General features: G+C 43.9%; 2 protein-coding genes and 1 pseudogene across 3 annotated transcripts; all 3 read left to right on the top strand.

Moving 5' to 3' along the window:
* The first annotated feature begins 287 nt into the window (after positions 1–287).
* On the top strand, positions 288–3,000 carry LOC120043807 (annotated as a pseudogene).
* A 3,013-nt stretch (positions 3,001–6,013) lies between these two features.
* im:7136398 (schwannomin-interacting protein 1) lies at positions 6,014–9,734 on the top strand. 2 transcript variants are annotated; one of them, XM_038990089.1, is made up of 7 exons: positions 6,014–6,585; positions 7,137–7,339; positions 8,072–8,205; positions 8,330–8,408; positions 8,547–8,657; positions 8,788–8,905; positions 9,312–9,734. In XM_038990089.1, exons 2-7 carry the CDS (start codon positions 7,145–7,147, stop codon positions 9,404–9,406), a joined length of 732 nt encoding a protein of 243 aa, XP_038846017.1. In that variant the 5' UTR covers positions 6,014–6,585; positions 7,137–7,144; the 3' UTR covers positions 9,407–9,734. The 2 variants fall into 2 exon arrangements, with proteins under 2 accessions (XP_038846017.1, XP_038846018.1); XM_038990090.1 differs by lacking the exon at positions 6,014–6,585 and adding an exon at positions 6,641–6,864.
* A 4,009-nt stretch (positions 9,735–13,743) lies between these two features.
* LOC120044304 (P2Y purinoceptor 3) lies at positions 13,744–16,745 on the top strand. Its single transcript, XM_038988917.1, has 3 exons — positions 13,744–13,963; positions 14,346–14,435; positions 15,006–16,745. The coding sequence occupies exon 3, from the start codon at positions 15,132–15,134 to the stop codon at positions 16,542–16,544; it is 1,413 nt and encodes a 470-aa protein (XP_038844845.1). The 5' UTR covers positions 13,744–13,963; positions 14,346–14,435; positions 15,006–15,131; the 3' UTR covers positions 16,545–16,745.
* Positions 16,746–16,996: the final 251 nt, after the last annotated feature.

Below are 16,996 nucleotides of genomic sequence, written 5' to 3'. Positions count from 1 at the left end.
TGTGTGTGTGTGTGTGTGTGTGTGTGTGTGTGTGTGTCACGCTTTTCATACGGAATCTGTCAACAAAAAAACAAAAAAACGAATTCAGCCAGCTGGCAGTTCAAATTGTCTATTGGGTGTCAGTGTTGTTTCACAGTGCTCCTGTCAGTTTTCTTATGTTATTACTCAGTTCTCTAGCTCTAATGCTATAAACACCCTCCTGAATAGGTCCCTGATGTAATTGTATTCAAGGCTTTGTGATTGGCATGTCCCCCTGTCTGTCTGTGTCCTCTGACAGGACCGTGACGATGCACCAGCTGCGAGTTGCAGTGGTGGGTGAGGGAGATGCAGGTCTGTGTGCTGCACGTCACATCCTGTCCCGCCCAGACACCTTTGCACCACCCGTCGCCTACGAGCTCACGGAACACGTGGGTGGCACCTGGTTCTACAAGGAACTTACCGGTAGCTATGACAACGGGCTGCCCATTCACAGCAACATGTACAGAGACCTCAGGTACTGTAACACTCTAATCTCACCCCTCTTTCTCTGTTTTTCTCTCTCTCTCTCTCTCTGACATGACCCAGGTCTTATTGTGTGTCTCATGTTTTACTGTCCCTCCCTCTATGCAGGACCAACTTGCCAAAGGAGGTGATGATGTTCCCTGACTTCCCCTTTGACCCCCAGCTTCCTCCTTCCAAACACACCAGGAAGTGCAGAGATATCTGGAGAGATACTGCCAGAGCCACCGCATCACACCAAACATCAGGGTAGGTACCGTCCACTCACACACAATGCCTCATGGTCCTTTGTCAGGGGTAGAGAAGGAATGTCCACACGCATCGATTTCAGGTGAAAAAAGGAAAAAGTGTATTAGTTTTCATAGGACAAGACTAAAGCCTCTCAACCCATCTCTCCCCCACTATTTGTTAGTTCAGCACCGTGGTGGAGGAGGTGATCCCTGTCACCATGGCAACAGAAAAGGGACTAATGTCGACATGGGAGGTGACTTCACGTGACAAGTCGGGATCACGTAACACTGAAACGTTTGATTCTGTGTTAATCTGCAGCGGGTAAGAGATGTGGATGTGCTTTAGATATTCACTTGACAACAGACCCGTCGTTTCCACCCTAACCCTTGACCCCTTTCTCCCTTTCTCCCCTTAGGCACTACTCTGACCCCCACATCCTATCCATCCCTGGGCTTGAGCGATTTAAAGGTGCATACCAGCATCACCATCTAGCCCTCTCTCTCTCTTCCTACACTATATATACAAAGGAGTGGCCACACCCCTTCAAATTAGTGGATTCGGCTATTTCAGCTACACCTGTTGCTGACAGGTGTATGAAATCAAGCACATATCCGTGCAATCTCCATAGACAAACATTGGCAGTAGAATGGACTTACTGAAGAACTCAGTGACTTTCAACATGGCACCATCATAGGATGCCACCTTTCCAACAAGACAGTTGGTCAAATTTCTGCCCTGCTAGAGCTGCCCCGGTCAACTGTAAGTGCTGTTATTGTGAAGTGGAAATGTCTAGGAGCAACAACGGCTCAGCGCAAAGTGGTAGGCCACACGAGCTCACAGAACGGGACCACTGAAGCATGTAGCGCGTAAACATCGTCTGTCCTCGGTTGCAACAATCAATCAAATGTATTTGTAAAGCCCTTTTTACATAAGCAGATGTCACAAAGTGCTATAAAGAAACTCACTACCACGTTCCAAACTGCCTTTGGAAGCAACGTCAGGAGCTTCATGAAATGGGTTTCCATGGCCGAGCAGCCACACACAGCCTAAGATCACCATGCGCAATGCCAAGCTTCGGCTGGAGTGGTGTAAAGCTTGCCGCCACTGGACTCTGGAGCAATGTTAACGTGTTTTCTGGAGTGATGAATCACGCACTTCACCATCTGGCAGTCCGACGGACAAATCTGGGTTTGGCGGATGCCAGGAGAAGGATACCTGCCCGAATGCATAGTGCCAACTGTAAAGTTTGGTGGAGAATGAATAACGGTATGAGGCTGTTTTTCATGGTTCAGACTAGACCCCTTAGTTCCAGTGAAGGGAAATCCTAACGCTACAGCATACAATGAAATTGTAGACGATTCTGTGCTTCCAACTTTGTGGCAACAGTTTGGGGAAGGCCCTTTCCTGTTTCAGCATGACAATACCCCCGTGCACAAAGTGAGGTCCATCCAGAAATGGTTTGTTAAGATCGGTGTGGAAGAACTTGACTGGCATGCACAGAGCCCTGACCTCAACCCCATCGAACGCCTTTGGGATAAATTGGAACCCAGACTGTGAGCAAGGCCTAATTGCCCAACATCAGTGCCCGTCCTCACTAATGCGCTTGTGGCTGAATGGAAGCAAGTCCCTGCAGCAAGTCCCAACATCTAGTGGAAAGCCTTCACAGAAGATTGGCGGCTGTTATAGCAGCAAAGGGGGGACCAACTCCATATTAATGCCCATGATTTTGGAATGAGATGTTCGACGAGCAGGTGTCCACATAGTTTTGGTAATGTAGTGTATATCTCATGCCTGGGTTTTCCTGACTATGTGACCTGATCTGGAAAACGTCTGGGCCAGGTTAGGTGGTCAGGAAAAACTCATGGCCTTTGCCTCATGCCATCTCTCTTTATCTCCCTCTCTCTCATCCCTCTGTCTCTATTTCTAGGCAAAGTGATCTACAGTCACTTATACCACCACCCAGAGCCTATCTCAGGTCAGTCGGTGGTGGTGCTGGGTGCTGGCACCTCAGGACTGGACATCTCACTAGAACTGGGTTGATCCAATGCCCAGGTGACTCTGAGCCCCTGCCCTTCCCTCTGCCCTATTGGGTCTGCCAGGCTACCCCTGTGGTGGAGGTCCAGGAGGGTGGGTCTCTGCAGTTCCAGGATGGGTCCATTACCCAGGCCCAGGTCCTGCTGCTCTGGCTACAACTTCAGCTACCCCTTCCTGGAGCCAGCCCAGCTGGGCCTGGTTCTCCCCTCTGCCGCCAGTCACACAGAGCCTGTATGAGGAGGTATGGAGGCAGAGACATGTTCACCCACAGAACTACAGGCAACTAAACTATCGACTCATCAGCGACACCCAGTGGGAGCAACAGGAACTGCATGCTGGTGAATGAGGAGGAGAGGCGGCCTGGTCTCATAGACTAGATGTAGCATAGTAAATGGGTAAATTCAGAACAGTGACATTAGTATGATATGTAACGTTTGGTATGGTTACGTAAGACAGATGGTTACTTAAGGCAAAAACAAAAGTAGGGTGGTTGGTCAAATGGGTGGGCGTATAACGCAAACATCTAGCAACACAAAGGTTGCAAGTTCAAATCTCATCACAGACAATTTTAGCTAATTAGCTACTTTTCAACTACACTGAACAAAATTATAAACGCAACATGCGACAATTTCAAAGATTTTATTGACTTACATTTTATATAAGGAAATCAGTCAATTGAAATAAATTCATTAGGCCCTAATCTATGGACGTCACATGACTGGGAATACAGATATGCATCTGTTGGTCACAGAAGCCTTAAAAAAAAGTAGGGGCGTGGATTAGAAAACCAGTCAGTATCTGGTGTGACCACCATATGACATCAGCAAACTGCTCGCCCACACGACGGACGCCATACATGCTATCTGGCCTGTACAGTTGAAACCGGGATTCATCCGTGACGAGTACACTTCTCCGGCGTGCCAGTGGCCATCGAAGATGAGCATTTGCCCACTGAAGTTGGTTACCATGCCGAACTGCAGTCAGGTCAAGACCCTGGTGAGTACGACGAACACGCAGATGAGCATCCCTGAGACGGTTCCTGACAGATTGTGCAGAAATTCTTCGGTCGTGCAAACCCAGTTTCATCAGCTGTCCAGGTGGCTGGTCTCAGATGATCATGCAGGTGAAGAATCCAAAATGCGGAGGTCCTGAGCTGGTGTAGTAACGCGGTCTGCAGTTGTGAGGCCAATTGGACGTACTGCCAAATTCTCTAAAATGGCCTTGTGTAACAACTTTAGACATCTGTGACATTGTGTTGTGTAACAACAAAACTGCAGATTTTAGAGTGGCCTTTTATTGTCCCTAACACAAGGTGCACATGTGTAATGATCATGCTCACTTAATATGCTCGCTTGCTTGATATGCCACACCTGCCAGGTAGATGGAATATCTTGGCAAATGAGAAATGTCACCCATTGAGCATGTTTGGAATGCTCTGGATCAACATGTACGACAGTATGTTCCAGTTCCCGCCAATGTCCAGCAACTTCACACAGCCATTGAAGAGGAGTGGGACAACATTCCACAGGCCACAATCTACAGCATGGTCAACTCTATGCGAAGGAGATGTGTCATGCTGCATGAAGCAAATGGTGGTCACACCAGATACTGACTGGTTTTCTGATCCACGGCCCTACCTTTTTTATAAGTTATCTATCGGTTACCAACAGATGCATATCTGTATTCCCAGTCATGTGAAATCCATAGATTAGGGCCTAATGAATTTATTTAAATTGACTGATTCCCTTCCCTTCTGAATTGTAAACTAATTTGTTCACAAAATTTGAGAGAAATACGCTTTTTGTGCATATGAAAAATGTATGGGATATTTTATTCAGCTCATGAAACATGGACCAACAATTTACATGTTGTGGTTATATTTTTGTACAGTATACTTACTACTTTTTAACTACTTTACAACTACTTAGCATGTTAGTTAACCATAACCTTAACCCTTTTATCTAAGCCTTCCCCTTTAAACTAACACCTAAACGTTAGCCAGCTAGCTAACGTTAGCCACCTAGCTAGAATTCGTAAAATATTGTTCAGTTTGCAAATTCGTAACATATTTATAGTTTAGCAAATTCGTGACATTGTACGTTTTGTAAATTTGTAATATATTGTACTTTAAGCAAATTCGTAATATATAACATTGTAATTTGTAACATATCATACGAAATGGGTGATGGACATTCACAAATTAATACATACCATACGAAACGCAACATATCATACAAATGGAGTGGGACGGATTTACGTACAGAATACAGAATAATATGAAATGCTCGTAGACCAGGTTGGGAGAGCGGAGCAAAAAAGAGGAAATTACTGAAATTGCATTTTTTACACCCCCCAGTTTTATAATTGGAATGTGATACAAAACGAGGCAACCGTATACTTTAGGTCCATGCGGACACCTCCAAGCGGTCGGGTTGGCCGTTTGGAGTGTTTATCTGAATAGATTTAAAAATATATAATAATAGTAATATCCCTCCCACTTCTAAAACCAAAGTTGCGCCCCTGCTTGAAAGCTTTGGATAAACGGACAGAATGACATAGGTCTTCTCTCCTGAAATGTTACTTTGACATTATGTATTGTAAATGTAAGTAATATATACATTTTCATCCACAATCCTAGATAAAATCATGTTAGTAGACTATAACAAATGCACCGACTTTGTTTCTTTCACTTATTGTAAATAGAAAACATGTAATATCTTATTGTCACATTACTCAATATTAAATATTTTTTTAAATATTGTATTTCAATAGAATCCTTAATTAACTTTACAAAATGTGTTTCCAATGTCAAAAGTGCCCAGCTTCATGGATATAAAAATATCTTCTCACTTTTGTTTTGAATGTTCTTAATTGGAAAATGCAAAAATAAAATATAATTTTTTTAAATTAAAAATAAATGACAAGGAAATAATAGAACCAAATTGTCCACTTTTTATTAAATTACTATTTTAATATTTTTTTAATTTCCCTCATAAGAATGATATTATTTGAAAAACAATTGAGATGTTTACGTTTTTTCGCCAAATGCTGTAATGCCTTTGACCGTCACTAAAAGCAATCCTCGTGACTTTCTGTTTCCCACCGGGTTTTCCCATCTGGTTTGAATCGTCATCTCCAAAAATTGTGAAATTGGACACCAAAGAGTACATTCTAACCCTTTCTTAGAACTAGGTCCATGCGGACACCTCCAAGCGGTCGGGTTGGCCGTTTGGAGTGTTTATCTGACTAGATTTAAAAATATATAATAATAGTAATATCCCTCCCACTTCTAAAACCAAAGTTGCGCCCCTGCTTGAAAGAAATTGGACACCAAAGAGTACATTCTAACCCTTTCTTAGAACTCCCCTTTACATTGTTTCCCGATCGAAATGTAGGACCAGAGTCAGATCACACCCGCTCGTTTTAATCTTAAATGGATATTGCATGTAATGTCAAACTTTACAGGAACCCGAAACAACGCTAATTAAACGGGATATGCACGGAGGGCTCAACTGGTGGCGCATTGGATGTAGGAAGCGGTCGTATTTCCCCCCCTGCTGCAGAAGGTAGAGGTTACAAATCTGTGGGAACGTGTCAGAGGAAAGAGGGGGCGGAGGAAAGGGAAGGGGTACGGGAGAAAGGCAGGCAGGCAGGGTGTTTCCTTAACTTCAAGGAAGAGTTTAAACAAGTTAATAGCTTATTGTGGGCTATTAAAACGATACACCACTGGGAAACCGTACGTTATCAAATTTTAAAAGACACAAACAAGAGAAGGAGACCGCGATGTTGGGAATAGGAAAACTGCACCACGGTCTGGAATAGGTAAGTCAAAGTATCCGCTTGCCACCCGCCCCTTTCAATGTTCAACTTGTAAACAACAAGTCTTCAACGATGTGTGTGAGTTAAATATCAATGGAGAAGAGTTACTTTGTATTCGTGTCGTGCGCGCCTTCCAGCACATTCGCGGCAAGAAATCTGAGCGCAATCGTTCTACAGTCAGACATAGCGAGTCTGAAAAGTATTTACTTCCAGCTTTTAAAACAGAGTGGGAATTTTGGGTGTAGTCTAGTGCATGTAATCCTAGTTCAGTTGATGGGAAAGGTAAACAATTCACTATTAGGAAATAGACTAGTCTCTCCTACAGTTCAGGCCAAGTGTTTCCCAACTTCTCTAAGCAATACTTGTTTTTTTCACCTGAGTATCCTATTGTAAGATTGTGCACAGTGTATAATGATGTTGGCAGCTGCTAATTGATAAACAAACTGTATTTATTTATCAGAGACAACCCACCATGAATCACTTTATACCAAATTAAAATGAATCAAATCCTCTTCCTTGGCCTCCCTTTCTCTGCCATCTGCCCACTACAACAGGGTGAAGGATGGAGGGAGAGACAGCGGAGGAGAAGGAGAGTGATGAGACACAGCCGTTTGCTGGGGAAGGGGCGGGGCGACTTCATCAGAATGGAGAGTCCTCCGAGGACGACCAGGACCTACCCATCATGCACTGGGAAGACCTGAGCCTGAGGATCGCTGAACTGGAGAAACAGGAGGAGGAGAGGAGAGAAAGGGCAAAGGTCAGAGGGCATGAAGGGAGGGTGAAGATGTTGTGACAGTCCTGAGATCAGCTTAGCCGCCCCAAACCCTGACCTTAATAATTATCAGGAACAACACAACACTGACCATAGATCAAATAAAATGAAATTGTATTTGTCACATGCGGCCGAATACAACAGGTGAGACTTTACCGTGAAATGCTTATTTATGAGCCATTCCCCAACAATGCAGAGTTAAAAAGTAAGACAAACAAATACAATGGTCAAATAAGAAACAAAAAAAGGAAATAGTAACACAATAAAGAGGCTATACTGTATGCAAGGAGTACCGGTATCGAGTCAATGTGCAGGGATGTGAGGTAATATTACATGTAGGTAGGGGTAAAAGTGACTAGGAAATCAGGATGGATAACAAACAGAGTAGCAACAGTGTGTGTGTTGGAGTGTCAGTGTAGTATGTGTGAGAGTCTAGTGAGTGCATAGAGCCAGTGCAAGAATGTAATTGGAAAGTTAAAAAGCGGGGTCAATGCAAATAGTCAGAGTGCCCATCGGCATTTAGGGGCAACGTAATCCTACTCTCTTTGCTTTATACATGTTAATAATATCCACCGGCATTGAAAAAGACTGCAATGATGGGTTTAATGACACCCATTGCTTACACTCTCAACTCCCCCGCTACCACACATCTCACCTCTTCCCTCCTCCCATGTCATCCCTCCATCCCTGATCCCTCCCTCTGTTCCTCTCTTTCAGAGTACGAGTGGGTCGGAACAGGGGAGTGTGTCAGGGGGCTGGTCGGAAGAGAGGCAGGGTGGGCTGTGGAGGAAAGATGAATGGGAGGATGAGGAGGACTACGGAAGATGTCGAGTCACGGTCGTCTCGTCTAGGTAACAAAAGTCAAAAACAGTCAATCTCATTCTCAACTTCATTCTGTATTCTTTGAAACCATATAATTTATGTTCTCTCTTTTAAGTGTTCATGCTGTTTTTGCCTTTTATTTTCTTATTTTAGATTCCACAACCAAAAAAATCTACAGTTATGCTACATCAACAACAGTGAGAGTGAGGATGAGGAGGGGGCTGTCAAAGAGGTGAGCGAGTCCCTCCTGTTTTATAGTATAGCGCAAAACTGGGACAAAAACCTACACACATTGTGGCACTCTAGGGCCAGATATTAAGATATGCATATGTACCCATGCCATGCTTTTGTTGTGTTTCCTGTTTGTCAGGGTTCTATAGGACCAGGTAGCTATGGTTACCACCCCTCTGGCCTGAAGTTGGAAGTGAGGGCCGCACTGTGTGCGCTCAAAAACAAGCTGTTAGCTGAACAGAAAGAGGAGGTGAGAAGGATGGAGAAGTGTGGACTGTGGAGCGAAAGAAATAGGGTTGGAAGAAATAGAGGGAAACAGTGGGCATGTGGTGGGAGAGAGGTAAGGATTGGTATGTGTAAATAATTCCTGTGTGTCACAGCACCTTGCTTGCAGTAGTGTGATCACTAAGAGGAAGCATCTGGAACACTGTGACCTACAGACCTGCTCAATACAGCAGCTCAACTCCCTCAGGACCTCACTCAACCACGATATACACGGTCAGTAGGCAGTCATTGCATGGTAATCATGGTCTTTACATGGGGCGGCAGGTAGCCTAGTGGTTAGAGCGTTGGGCCAGTAACCGAAAGGTTGCTAGATCGAATCCCCGAGCTGAAAAGGTACAAATCTGTCATTCTGCCCCTGAACAAGGCAGTTAACCTACGCCGTCATTGTAAATAAGAATTTCTTCTTAACTGACTTGCCTAGTTAAATAAAGGTTAGATAAAAACATGAAAATCATGGTCATAACATGGAAATCGTAGTCATTACATGGAAAAAAGGTGGTTATTACATGGTAATAATGTGTCAGTAAATTAACTTGCAGGTGAGTGCTTGCTGTACGGTTTTTGTGTTTTAGGATCTATATGTTTTTGTGCAAAGTAATATTCTATTCTATTCTTGCAGACCTGAGCTCAGAGTTGGTGGGTCACCTGTTGATAAGGGACCAGCTGAGAACCAAACAGGACGCCATGCTCCTGGACGTACAGGATCTGACATAACCCTCACCCACAGGTGCACAGGACAGGAAGTTGTTGTGCTCAACAGTGGATAAAGTGATGCTGTCCAAGATATGCCACTATGAGACTGTCAGAAGTGTTGCCATAATACCCTACTTAACATATGATTCATCGATTAAAAAGGAGAAATGTTGATGATGAACACTAATGAGCGCCATCTTGGACCGGCGTCATAATGCAATCCACATTACACAGGCAGGGTACGGATGCTCAGCTATGAAAAGCCAACTGACATTTACTCCTGAGGTACTGACCTGTTGCACCCTCTACAACCACTGTGATTATTATTTTACCCTGCTGGTCATCAATGAATGTTTGAACATCTTGAAGAACAATGTGGCCTTAAATGGCCATGTACTCTTCTAATCTCCTCCCGGCACAGCCAGAAGAGGACTGGCCACCCCTCAGAGCCTGGTTCCTCTGTATGTTTCTGCCTTTCTATGGAGTTTTTCCTGGCCACAGTGCTTATACATCTGCATTGCTTGCTGTTTGGGGTTTTAGGCTGGGTTTCTGTATAGCACTTTGTGACATCTACTGATGTAAAATGGGCTTTATAAATACATTTGATGGATAACTTTCTCCTCATCATCCCCACCTGATCTTGAACAGCATAATCTTCATTATCATCATTAGTGGAGAGAGTACTGTATTAGGACCTATTTTGATGTACGCATGTACTTAATTAACAAAAAAGAGTTAATATCAGAAAGAGGAGTTTAAGCCATTTGTGATGTTTGAAACATCTCTAATATCTGACTCCTAGTCCATTGCCGGTGGTAAGAAAATCGTATTTATCTTGGGAGAACCTTCAGACGGAGAATCTTCACAGCCATAGTTTAAGCCATTTACATATCTGAGGGATACCAGCTTTTCCACAAGTTTTATTGTGTAAACATTGCAATATCCTTGACTTATTAATGTAAGGGAATTGTACACTTACAGCCTGTGTAAAACAAGCTAAGGGGTTACATATTCAGGCTAAAGGGAACTGTCCTGTAACAATTTGGTAGAGAAGCTTCTTTGTTTCTAATTTAGGATAATTATCCTCTTGTATAGTTGCTGATGTAAGGGAATTGTCCACTTATATTGCCTATACGCCTGTGGGTATTGACATGTATGTTGACTCTTGTGATATACCTAGGTGGTTTGCGGCCATAACTATAACTACCACCAGCATAGGAAACCACAAAGCTGCTATTGGGTGATTCCATGTGAGCAAAGCCCAAAAATAATTTTGTATCTCAGATTGTTCTGTCAATTATCACATAGAAACGTCATTGGGAAGATGGATGTTTGATAGGCTTTTACATTTGTAACAAAATTATTAAAGTGGCCATTTTAGGCCCTTTTTTAGAAATATTGTTTTAAACAATATACTCTACAAGTACATCAACGTTCCAGAGTGGGCTCTCTGCTACTTTTAAAGTTATAAACAATTTTATGAGCACCATCAACACAGTGAATGGAAAAATGGATTCAAAAGGAACTGTGATAGAAATTGACATGGGTTATGGAAGGACCTATGTATTAAATTGATAATTTCTTCAAATTAGCAGAGCCCACCTTCGAAATATGTGTTTGAAGAGTATATTGTTCTAAACAAGATGTCTAAAAAATAAGCAAAATCAAAAAGGGTACTTTTGAGATGTTCATAATATTTTTAATGTTGAATAAATTAATGTGTTTTTTTTTTTTTTCAGAATACAGCCGTACTCCATATTTTAAAGCACACTATAAGGAGTATAATGACACCAAGATGTCTGTACCGTGTATGGTTCACGGATTATAGGGTCTAAAAGAGCCTAAAATGGCCACATTCATCATGATTTTTTTTTTTTAATGGTTTGTGATACAAATGTATAAAGCATGTTAAACATCCTTCCTCTCAATTAAGTTTTTATGTGAGAATTGCCAGAACAATCTGAGATACCCTAAAAAAAATTGGGCCATGCTGGTGTGGAATTGCCTTATTCCATTCATTATGTCTAGGTAAAAGAGATTTTCCTGACCATGTGACCTCACCAGTAGCAAACACCAGGCTCTAGTTACTGACCCCCTCTTTCCTGTTCAGGTCAGGAAAAACTCCTGGCCATATGACCTATTGTGCCTTGTCATGCAATTATTATATGTCGTACTTTCACAATCTTGTGTATTTGTAGGTTGATGGAAGAATTAACTGTGATAGCAGATTCATAGCTATGGGAAAGGGATGAGTGCTCTGAAGTAACATTTAACTTTTTTGTCTCTGAAGTATTTTTCAGTATTTACTTTAAAAATAATTTTGCATTCAATAAACCTTAGTTATTTCAGGTTGTGTGCTGTCGCTGTGTCTGTGATGCTGCTAGCTCAAATCAAAGTTTATTTGTCACATGAGCCGAATTCAACAGGTGTAGACCTTACAGTGAAATGCTTACAGGCTCTAACCAATAGTGCAAAAAATGTGTTAGGTGAACAATAGGTAAGTAAAGAAATAAAACAACAGTAAAAAGACAGGCTATATACAGTTGCGAGGCTACATACAGACATCTGTTAGTCAGGCTGATTGAGGTAGTATGTACATGTAGATATGGTTAAAGTGACTATGCATATATGATGAACAGAGAGTAGCAGTAGCGTAAAAGAGGGGGTGGTGGGTGGCGGGACACAATGCAGATAGCCCGGTTAGCCAATGTGCGGGAGCACTGGTTGGTCAGCCCAATTGAGTTAGTATGTACATGAATGTATAGTTAAAGTGACTATGCATATATGATAAACAGAGTAGCAGCAGCGTAAAAAGAGGGGTTGGGGGGGGGCACACAATGCAAATAGTCCAGGTAGTCATTTGATTACCTGTTCAGGAGTCTTATGGCTTGGGGGTAAAAACTGTTGAGAAGCCTTTTTGTCCTAGACTTGGCACTCCGGTACCGCTTGCCATGCGGTAGTAGAGACAACAGTCTATGACTGGGGTGGCTGGGCCTTCCTCTGACACTGCCTGGTGTAGAGGTCCTGGATGGCAGGCAGCTTAGCCCCAGTGATGTACTGGGCAGTACGCACTACCCTCTGTAGTGCCTTGCGGTCGGAGGCCGAGCAATTGCCGTACCAGGCAGTGATGCAACCAGTCAGGATGCTCTCGATGTTGCAGCTGTAGAACCTTTTGAGGATCTCAGGACCTATGCCAAATCTTTTTAGTTTTCTGAGGGGGAATAGGCTTTGTTGTGCCATCTTCACAACTGTCTTGGTGTGTTTGGACCATTCTAGTTTGTTGTTGATGTGGACACCAAGGAAGTTGAAGCTCTCAACCTGCTCCACTACAGCCCCGTCGATGAGAATGGGGGCGTGCTCGGTCCTCCTTTTCCTGTAGTCCACAATCATCTCCTTAGTCTTGGTTACGTTGAGGGATAGGTTGTTATTCTGGCACCACCCGGCCAGGTCTCTGACCTCCTCCCTATAGGCTGTCTCGTCGTTGTCGGTGATCAGGCCTACCACTGTTGTGTCGTCTGCAAACTTAATGATGGTGTTGGAGTCGTGCCTGGCCATGCAGTCGTGGATGAACAGGGAGTACAGGAGGGGACTGAGCAAGCACCCCTCTGGGGCTCCAGTGTTGAGGATCAGCGTGGCAGATGTGTTGCTACCTACCCTCACCACCTGGGGACGGCCCATCAGGAAGTCCAGGATCCAGTTGCAGATGGAGGTGTTTTGTCCCAGGAACCTTAGCTTAGTGATGAGCTTTGAGGGTACTATGGTGTTGAACGCTGAGCTGTAGTCAATGAACAGCATTCTCACATAAGTATTCCTTTTGTCCAGGTGGGAAAGGGCAGTGTGGAGTGTGTGGAGTGCTGTAGAGATTGCATCATCTGTGGATCTGTTTGGGTGGTATGCAAATTGGAGTGGGTCTAGGGTTTCTGGGATAATGGTGTTGATGTGAGCCATTACCAACCTGTCAAAGCACTTCATGGCTACGGACGTTAGTGCTACGGGTCTGTAGTCATTTAGGCAGGTTGCCATTGTGTTCTTGGGCACAGGGACTATGGTGGTCTGCTTGAAACATGTTAGTATTACAGACTCAATCAGGGACATGTTGAAAATGTCAGTGAAGACACCTGCCAGTTGGTCATTACAAGATTTTAATTTATTTGTTCGAATCTATAGTGTGTGTACATGCGTACGAGCAAGCAAATGAGTGTGTGTGTGTGTGTGTGTGTACCATTGCGTACCTTCAGTTGACTAGCTCAGCACTAATGATTTAGAGGACAAAAATAGAAGGAGAGGGAGGGTATTGACGAGGATAAAGTAAAACAGAGGGAGGAGGGATAATTGAGCAACAGAGTCAGGGATGACTAACCCGCACCAGAGGAGAGATAGAGAGAGCAGGAGGGGGAGAGGAATAAAATAATAGAGCTATATGAGTGTGTTAAAGGTAAGCGGAAGTTAATGTTACATATTAGCAGTGTTTTACTGAAGAGCTCAATGGGTACGGGGACAAAAGTAGGAGAAGAAACAGGCTGGTATATTTTAAAGTGACAAACAAAGGACAATACATCTATATCACCAGAAAACCAGGTAAGATATTATATTTATACTTTAAACCTAACACATAATACTGTACATACTCTGCTGTAGACATTGCTTTGTTCACACATTATATATACATAACGTGAATTATTAAAACAAAGTGAAAATATCAACACCATCCCCACAAACATACAGAGGATGATGAATAAATATTTTCCTTACTGCTGTAATAAAACGTTTAAAATGGTATAAATACCCAATTTTCACACATTCTTGATTTTACAAAATGGTTAATATGTTCAATACACATAATTTGAAGCGATGATAATAAAATGTTGCAAAAGAATTGCAGTAGTAGCGCCTGCAGTTGCTTGTATTGGGTTTCCGTTCTGCATATCTGTCTGAATGAATGGATATTAATTATTTACAGCACCAGCGAAGGTCATAGGAGGTCCATCGGGACCAAGACAGTTTTAGCTGCACCTTCCCATGAAATACACACCCCCCCCTGCACCAAGAGGTAATGTGCTCCTTTAAATGTTCCAATCCACTTGTTATTAGAAAGAGATACATGTGAAGGCTTCTGGAATAACTAAACCAAGTTTCAACCAATTATCTTCCACTGGAAGGCCATGAGAGAGTTCTGTGTGATAAACACTCCCAACATGGAAGATAAACATGAGGAAGGTAAACATTGAGCACATAAACAACATTTTCCAACTAATTTAGCATTCATTTACGTGCATCCTCTAAAGAAAACAAACATACAAATACACAAACACACACACACTGTGCACAACAACACACAAGAAGAACCCACTGTCATTGGTCCCATTTCCATTCTTGATACTTAGCATAAACTTTCAAAATATGTCACATTCTTGGACAGTGGATCAATCTACTCCAAAACATGGGCTTGAGTGTACTCATGGTCAAAGCGGATCAGAAATGCAGTATGGATGAATGGAGAGTTTCCGGAAGAGTGTGTTACTGATTGAAGAGCCAATAGACCGAGAATTGTCCATAATCAGCTAAAAACATTCCTAGTGAGTATTTCCAAACTAAAGCACTTGTTTTCTCCCTTATGCAGAGAACATTCCTTCCCTCAAACTATCTGCAAACCTGGAGAGTACAGTTTAGAAGACAACCACACCTGAGAGAGAGCAAATGACAGGAACACTAGACAAGCAGAAGAATTTGCCCCAAGGAAGGCTTGATGAAAAAGGAACATGAGACGCTGCAGAAGAGAGAAAAACAACCACAGTCAACCATGAGTATAAGCCAAGCCTCCAACACCACAGAGAGCACACCTATGACAGAGACCCTCTCTTCCTTCACCCCACCCCCCCCTCTCTCCCCCTCCCCTTGCAGTATTGACGAGTCCTACAAGTATATCTTCCTCCCTCTCTGCTACTCCCTCACCTTCTTCTTCAGCCTGACGCTTAACTCCATTGTCCTGGTGCGCTCCTGCCGTCGCTATGGTGGCTGTCGCCACGGCAATGCCCCCCGCCGCTGGACCACGTCTCTGATCTACATGGTGAACCTGGCAACCACGGACCTGATGTACGGCCTGTCCCTGCCCTTCCTGGTGGCCAGCTATATGCTGCGAGACCGCTGGGTGTTTGGGGACTTCATGTGTCGCCTGGTGCGTTTCCTGTTCTACTTCAATCTCTACTGCTCCATCTTCTTCCTCACCTGTATCTCCGTCCACCGCTACCTAGGCATTTGCCACCCCATGAGGACCATCACCCTGGAGAGCAAGGGGGCTGTGAGGGGGATCTGCGCCATGGTGTGGGTGGTGGTGTTCGTGCTTACTTGTCCCATCTTTAGGTTTGCCCAGACGGGGTATGTGGTGAGAGGAGGAGGTGGTGGAGGGAGGGCAGGAGAGCAGGGGAATGGATCTGAGGAGGAGTGGGGTGGAGATGTAGTCGGTGGTGGGCCGAAGGTGTTTGTGAACTGTTGGGATGATGCTATTGATAATGAGTTTGCAGAATACGTCCCGTACGGCCTCGTCCTGCACCTACTGGGGTTCTTCATCCCATTCACCATCATCGCATGGTGCTACTCCCAGGTAGTCAGGACCATCTTTAGGACCCTGCATTCCCCATCCAGCTCCCAGGTGGGGGGAGACGAGGAGGGAGGTGGTGGGGGGTCAGAAGGGCGCAGGGAGAGGACGTCCATCTCCATCTCCAGCTCACAGCACTCCCATTACATCCGCAGGCGCCGCAAGTCCATCAAAACCATCATCACAATCACTCTCCTGTTCGCACTCTGCTTCCTCCCCTTCCACGTTACCCGGACACTATTCCTGCTCCTCAGGAGGGGTCAGATGGGAGGATGCAATGCCATGAAGACAATCTCTATCTGCTACAAGGTCACTAGGCCACTGGCCTCCTGTAATGCCTGGCTGAACGCTCTCCTGTACTTCCTCACTGGAGACAAGAGTGTTCCCTGCTGCGACACGGCCAGTCGGCATGACCACCACCGCAACCCCTCTCTCTGGCCACTGAGGATCCTGAGGAAAGACAGAATGGGAGAGAAGGAGGAGGTGAAGAGAGAAAAGAAGACGGAAAAGGAGAAGGAGATTCGTCGGGACAATGAGTCAAAGTCTTCTGGGATTGTCTTTTAGGAGATTTTACGTTCAGAACATATACGGAATCGTTTAAGTGTACATTTGTGTGTGTGTGTGTGTGTGTGTGTGTATTTTTTTGGGACCTTTCTATTTGGGACACCTAGTAATTTTGCACTTTATTTCATTTGGACTTGTTACATTTGTTACTTTCTCAGTCGGCATGTTGACATTAAATGCAGGTCAAGTTATCATCGTGAACAGTGTGGTCTATTTCTTGTTCGTGTTTAACTTTATTTGTGTGATCACCGGCCAACAAAGACTGGTTATTACGGGGAGTGTCCTATGATAATTAGCCAATCTATAAGAGGGGTAGAAGGTTAATGATCCTCCCTTTTATCTGGTCCTCTAACACTGCACATAATCTGACACCCTCACACATCTTTAAACTCCGTATTAATTTACAAAACATGTCTGTCCCTCTCAATCACTCATACATTATTGGGAAGGCG

Source organism: Salvelinus namaycush, chromosome 3 (genome assembly GCF_016432855.1).
Source record: "Salvelinus namaycush isolate Seneca chromosome 3, SaNama_1.0, whole genome shotgun sequence".
NCBI classification, from domain to species: Eukaryota; Metazoa; Chordata; class Actinopteri; order Salmoniformes; family Salmonidae; genus Salvelinus; species Salvelinus namaycush.
The sequence above is the reverse complement of the archived record's forward strand: the minus strand, read 5'-3'. Positions and strand labels throughout refer to the sequence as shown.

What these genes read in the sequence shown, in the direction of transcription:
- im:7136398 (XM_038990089.1), top strand. Translation starts at nt 7,145, where the DNA reads ATGGAGGGAGAGACAGCGGAGGAGAAGGAGAGTGATGAGACACAGCCG. An exon ending in AGGAGGGGGCTGTCAAAGAG is followed by an intron (nt 8,409 to 8,546) that starts GTGAGCGAGTCC and finishes CCTGTTTGTCAG; the next exon opens with GGTTCTATAGGACCAGGTAG. An exon ending in ACTCAACCACGATATACACG is followed by an intron (nt 8,906 to 9,311) that starts GTCAGTAGGCAG and finishes CTATTCTTGCAG; the next exon opens with ACCTGAGCTCAGAGTTGGTG.
- LOC120044304 (XM_038988917.1), top strand. Translation starts at nt 15,132, where the DNA reads ATGAAAAAGGAACATGAGACGCTGCAGAAGAGAGAAAAACAACCACAG.